We start from the raw sequence: 6,984 nt of genomic DNA, 5'->3' as shown, positions 1-6,984 counted from the left end.
TTTCTGATAATGGAATGTTGCAGATATTTAGTTTTTTAATTAAATGATTATATGGAACTCTTTAAAACTGTTCCCGCATATTTATTTTTTTCTCGCAAATACTGAAAATTACGAAATATAGTATAAAACTCACTGAAAAATTGTCAAGACGACATTTGATAAATTCTTCCGATGTTTTCGTTATTAGGGGTTTCACTGTATGTTAGTGTTAATCTACTTATTCATTGTTTTCAGAGTTACTTGATATCACGGAGCAAAACCTTCAGTGAACTAAACCCTGGCTAAAAAATGGCAGGTTTAAGTCCCAGTTCTAGAATATGTCGCGGCATCAAACCTTTCAGAAGACAATCTTTCCCTTTGGTAAGCGCATTTCAATCTTCTTCAAAACTACAAAACCAGGGGCGGATACAGAGAGGGGGCGGCAGGAATTTTGCACTCCCCTGAGATTTCAGAATAACTTCTCAATAGCACTTAAGGGACAGAAAACCTAGTTAAAAACAGAAAAGTAAAAAAAAAAATCGCTTATGGCGCGTCTTTTGGTTCCTAAATCTGGATTATTTAGCCCCCATCTCACTTAAATCCTGTATCCGATCCGCCTCTGTAAAAACTGTAAATATTTACTGACAAATACGGAAACAATGATAAAAAAACCACTGAAAACGCAATTCCTAAAAACATTAGCAAAATACTGACATAACAAAATGAAGTGGAACCAGTTTTCGTCTTCATCATTTGATTGAAAAATCCATGCTGCAAAGAATGAATTAGTAACTATTAAAAATCACTAATCTCTGCAAAATTGTCGGGGCCACAGTTTTAGAAAAATACTAAATACAAATCCATAGCGACACTTCTTATTTAAAGAAAGTATGAAGACAACACTCGTTCCACTGTTTGATTGTTAAACCTCTATGGAACTAGATCAGTTCGATTATTACTAAAAATACCCTGACCTGTTCAATTTAATATTGGAGAAATTCTTAAGAATTTCGCCCTATTCTATACGCACACACAGGAACTGATTACTCGCCTCAAAACTCTTATTTTATCATCTTAAAGTCTTTGCAACCTGATGTTATAGACATCCGATGGTCGCTAAGGGTTTTGATTTTAATTTTTCAAAATATTTGATAAGAAAAGACAAATGAACCTCAATTACCTCAATTTACTTAATTATACTTTACTAGGAGATTATTCTTCATTTCTGATACAGAGAATGTATCTTATCTAAAAATGTTTATAATTTTAAAGAATAAAAACATCGGCATGCTTCAATGATTCAAGAGATTCAAGAAATATTTTCTTGTGAGTTTCCCGTTGTAGAGCTACATGTCCGATTTACAACAGTACCCTGAAAAGATTGCTAGGATTGAACACTATCTTTATCAGATAAAGGTGTAAAGGGTGCAGTTATGAATCCGGCATGAAATTCCTGTAGAATCCCTGTGAATAATATTAAATAATCTGAATTCTACTAGGAAGATGAAAACCTGGAAAACATATTGTTTTCCGATGAAACCTCTTCAAAATTAAAATTTATTTCGCCCTGGGAAATAAGCAAATTTAGCTTCTGAAGTTCTGCAAACAAATGAATTTTTCTTAAATTTACGGTACCCTGCAGACACAGTACTCAATAGAGTAATAAAACGAAGAGGTGAAGCTTAGCTCAGATGTACACAACCGACCTCCCTATCAATTTATTAATAGCGTGGTCGGCTGTATACATCACGATATGCATACGTATCTGACACTGAACATTTGTATATAGAGTGATCGTATTTCTAAGGGGTGGCTTTGTGTAGATAATTTGAATTTTATGAAATTGACGATTTTTAGATTTTCTTTCTTTATTTAAAGAGAATTCGATGATGTTGACTGTAAACATTCGACAATTTTTGTAGGTTTTCAATTTATTACCCACAAAAGATGAAACAACGATGACGACCTGGAGCTCTTAACCCTAAACAGGCTGGGGGGGGGGGGGGGGGGGGAGCCTCTCCCCTCTAGTTTTTTGACTCTTCATAAATAGAAATTTAAAGGATTTTTAAATTTTTTTTTGATGCATAAGATAGGAATAGAATAAATAAATGAAGATTTATTGAGATTAAATTAAATATCATTCACAAATAATACAAATATATATTTGGTTCTCTGAATATATGGAATTGCATATTTTTCTGTCCTGGCATAATTGCCATGATACTGCTCCTGGTGGCATAGTTGATCTTTAAGTGGGTGAACTTAGGGTTGGGCACGTTCCGACTTTTTTAAAGTTGTTTCATCCGTTCTAAAATTAAGCCATTTAGCTAGATCATTCTGTTCTCGATCCTTTTTTTTCAATCGTTCCATTCTCGTTTCGTTCTGTCCTGTTCCATTTCCTTCAAAGTCGAAGAATGATCAGCTCGTTCCAATCCGTTCTTGGTGTTCTTATAGTTGAAGAACGGTTCCATCCCCCATTTCCGTTCTTATTCAAGAAAGTTCCCATCCCCCGTTTAGTTCCTAGTCAAAAAAAGCAGGAACGGGAAGGGGGCGAGGGGGGGGTTTACTTTAGAGGTGTGCAAGACAAAAGTTTTGTAGAAAAGAAGTTGTTAAAAAGTAAAAAATGACGATTTTCTAATAAAAAGTTTCTCACGGCCGAACATATACTTAAATTATGTGTTTTATATTTAGGGTTAAAGGATAAGCTTAGATAATTTCTGGGCAGTGCAATATGTATTTTTTGTGATCCTTAAAATGTATAATTATTTCGAGATGATTTAGAACACATTCCTGATTTAAAATGCAATCCCGACTTAGAAGGCGTTCTTGATAATAAGAACTTGTTCCTGATTTTAGACGTTCTTTTCAAACAATTTCTGTTTCGTTTCGTTCTTTTACTAATCGTTCCAATATTTTTAAGAAAGCGTTCTAAGCATTCCGTTCTATTCTCTGAACAATACGATCTTTCTTGATAGTTCCATTTGTTCTTGTGAAAGAACTATTTTTCCCCAGTAACGACGCCCAGCCCTAGGTGAACTGCAGTAGGGTAGAGATGTTTATGAAGATTTGACACACTTCCGTTGATATTTTAAAGCAAGATTAATTTGATATAAAAGAATTCGTAGTTCAAAATATCTAACACTAAGGTGTATGTGCATCGGAGCTGGGAACCTTAGAATGGTGGATATCAGGGTTAATGCTTATACTCTCATTTGCTAATCTCGAGGCTAACATAATCTCGAGATTAGGTTATGTCTCGAAATTAATTAGTTAGATCAACAAATTGGATTCTATGATCGCCAGATTTGTTCGTTTTCTTGACTGGAAGGGCCTTCACTTAATATCTCACCCATTTATTTAATAATACTTTAGTTAAAATTAGTTAAAAAAGAATCTCAAACGTATTTTTAAATATTTTTCTTTACCTATTTGTTTACAAAATGGCCGACAACAAATTCTTCATTTGTTGGCAAATTGTGGTGGTCTCTCATTGGATACAATTTATTTTCAAAGCTGTCAAAGAACAGTATTTTAGAAATATTGAGATTTTTTAGATATTTCTAAAATTCTATAAATAGTTCAAAATTACCTAAATCTTAGAGTACTTCAGGTAGTTTTTTTTTATAATTATTTTTGATTATTCCTTTCTAGAATGAACTGGTGCGACGGTATAGTTCTAAAATAGAAAAAGAAGAAACTAAAATGATAAGTCTCCCAGCGACTGCCGATGTTGTCATTATCGGAGGTAATATTTAGGGGAACATTTGTGCATGGTATACAATGTAGTTGTACATGTGTAGTTAGTTCAGGGAATAGGAATAAAGGGAAAGGAAATGGCGCTGGTTTGGCATGAGAAAGCCAGTCGCACTGCTTTGCAGACAAGTTCGGTAAACCTTACACACACTTTTTTTGGTACAGACACACAACATGACTACAGTCAAGGAAATTGCAGAACAATGTTGTCAATTATAATTAAGCTTGAATAACGACTAGTGTATTGTAAACTTTAATCAAATTATATTCTTTGCATGCAAATTTGGCTTATAGTGTTGACTTAAATATATAAATGATATACTACATGTATACTAAACTTATTTTTAAGTAACAATTAACAATAAACAAATGTACTCTCTTAGACTGTACAAATACCGAGATTCGTATGTACTGTATATCCCTTAAGTACACGCCTTCGGTTCGGTAAACTTTACACACACTCTTTTGGTACAGACACACACACATGACGTTTCCGTCCCCTGAGTTAGTTATGTACACTTTAAACAATTTGCCCCTGCTACCTAAATGTCGGTATAATAGGTATTTAAAATGAACTGGATTTACTCTACTCCAAGTGGGGGTTGTTAAAAATAAAAACAATTGTCTCGATTTGAGAAAGACAACTATTGTGGTTACTGAGAATATAAAGAGGTTCTATTTACTATTTGAGTAAAAGCACAAAATAAAAACAATTGTTTCGTTATGAGAAAGACAACTAATGTGGTTACTGAGAATATAAAGAGGTTCTATTTACTATTTGAGTAAAAGCACAAAATAAAAACAATTGTTTCGTTATGAGAAAGACAACTAATGTGGTTACTGAGAATATAAAGAGGTTCTATTTACTATTTGAGTAAAAGCACAAATCGTTGATTTGAATTTTTTTCTCGCTAATCCTGAGTTTTAATTCGGAGTTTTAATCCTGAGTTTAAGGGACTTTCAACCTAATTTAAAGTAACTCTGGCATGTCCGGTCTGATTCTCAATTATGTCTGATAATCAATGACTGAGATATCCTCACTTTTTTGGGGGGTAGAAACTGAGTGCACGGCAAAGGTTACATATTATTTTGTTGCATAGATTAAAACTTTCTTTTTGACACACATCTGTATTTTTCTTTATTTTTTATGTTTTTTTTCCATTTTTATATTTACAAAATGAGAAAAAAGAATTCTCTCAGAAGTGTCACAACCATCAGAGTAAAAGTTAATATTAGCACCGTTTATTACACCAGCAGCTTGGTGATATAAAGGTTTCTAGAAGAAGTAGAAGTAAACATTTATTTTACTGTTTGGCACTGATTTCCGGATTCTAATTGGATGATGATGATGAAGAGCTTTGTAATATAAAGAGTAGGCATTGTAATTTACACGCAAAACCAGGCGCCTTAATAGGTTTAATTAAGAAGCCACACAATGTCGTTTTTTATAATTTAAAAAGATTTCAGAACTGTTTAGGAATAAGTCTCACAAAAAAACTTTATTATCTTTGAAGATAAAATTTATCTTAAAACAGATTGCAACGTTTGGTTTGCAATTTTTTGGCTCCTTCAAGCTGCAAGGTTTTTTTTGGGGGGGCCTTGCTCACTTAACTGGCCTAAAATTCAGCTTTCAATTATAAGAAAACTATACTTCATGCACAAAACACAAATTTAGTTTCAAATATTTTGTATTAGCCAATGACGTCATGGCAGATATAAATATGGAAGCCTTGAAACAAATACAAATTCTTACCTGCGTTTCTTAAATCTAATCTAATTTTCCTTGTTTATTTAATAATATTCATGATTACTCATTTTGAGATTGAAAAACAAAGAAAACCAGAACTGCATTTCTAAATTAGCACCTATTGCGATACATTATACATTACATCATTAGATATCTAAATATGTATCTTTCTTCTCCAGCTCAATAAAAGATTTGTATTCACAATTTAACTTGTTTAATCTTTGTTAGATTTAAAAAATGAAGAACTCCGTGCTTTTTTATCTAAACGTTGATAATTTTTAATTGTTAGTTTTTAACCGAGGCGATTTTAGAGTTTTTTTTGATTCATGCAAGGAACATTTTTTGTGAATTTATTCATTTGGACTTAATTGACATTGAAAAGTTAAAATTCCGACTAAATCTAAAACTAAGTTGCCATAGCCCACCATAGTTTCAGTAGAAGTAAATATTTCCATTTACTCCATTTATCCCTTGACTTGTTACATAAAATTAAAATGGGCAGTAAGACCTATACAACTGTGATACAGGAGAACTACTGTAAGAATCAAGTTATGATTTGAAATGGTCAAATTAACATAAAACACTGGAATTGTGCAGATTGTACAAACCCAATTCATTGTAGAACAATATGATTTAAAACAAAATAAATCACATAAGGTTGCTTAAATGTCGTCTTCCAATTACACTATTTATGGGTCTTATTGTATTTGCTACTTAGGCGGTAGCTTGGGCTGCCAAACCTTGTACCACCTGGCTAAGATGGGAGTCACAAACACTGTACTGCTAGAAAAAGACATGCTTACAGCAGGTATACACCAATCATACAATTTTAAAAGAAAGGAATCGTTTTTTATGTACTGGTATAACGTTTTTTTATTTTCAAGTTTAAATTTTTATAAATATGCATGAAATAAAAATGCATAACTTTAAGCACACACTTCGTCACAGTTTTTGTTTTACATCATATTTTGCACTACACTTTCAAATTTCAAATATTTGAATTTCAAATTTTTAAATTTCAAATTTTTAAATTTGAAATTTTGGAAAATTTTGTTACTTAAATAAAATCTAATTCAGATATACTTCATATTTTGTTTTGTGAAAATTAATACAATGATTGCTGAAGCAAATAAAAAGAATTTTGTGCTATTCATGCGCTGTTCTGAAACAAGTATTACAGGGACTACGTGGCACACAGCTGGTTTGGTTTGGCGATTGCGCCCCAGTGATGTTGAAATCCAACTTCTAGGACATACACATAAGGTACTAAGGACAATAAAAAAAATTGTATAATTTTAATAAAAATTGTTATTAACCTTGTAAAAAATATTACACTTTGAGTTATTGAATTGAATTAGTCCTCTATAATTCTTTTAAGCTTCTATTATTCTTTTAAGCTTCTATAATTCTTTTAAGCTTCTACAATTCTTTTAAGCTTATATATTTCATTTAACCCTATTCCCGCTGGGGGGGGGGGAATTTGACCCCCCCCTGTAGTTTTTTTT

At 32.3% G+C, this 6,984-nt stretch overlaps 1 protein-coding gene across 2 annotated transcripts in view; it reads left to right on the top strand.

Moving 5' to 3' along the window:
* Window positions 1–215: 215 nt before the first annotated feature.
* LOC111713614 (sarcosine dehydrogenase, mitochondrial) overlaps window positions 216–6,984 on the top strand; it is a gene marked incomplete at its 3' end in the record, with an annotated part of 29,374 nt that continues 22,605 nt past the window's right edge. The window contains 4 exon segments of one of the 2 annotated variants that reach the window (XM_023488508.1): window positions 216–360; window positions 3,631–3,724; window positions 6,198–6,287; window positions 6,660–6,742. In XM_023488508.1, coding sequence (XP_023344276.1) covers window positions 289–360; window positions 3,631–3,724; window positions 6,198–6,287; window positions 6,660–6,742 — 339 coding nt within the window. 2 annotated transcript variants of the gene reach the window in all.

This window comes from Eurytemora carolleeae, unplaced genomic scaffold (assembly GCF_000591075.1).
Source record: "Eurytemora carolleeae unplaced genomic scaffold, Eaff_2.0 scaffold1429, whole genome shotgun sequence".
Taxonomy (NCBI): Eukaryota; Metazoa; Arthropoda; class Copepoda; order Calanoida; family Temoridae; genus Eurytemora; species Eurytemora carolleeae.
Note: the sequence above shows the minus strand (reverse complement) of the source record. Positions and strands in the feature narration are given on the sequence as shown.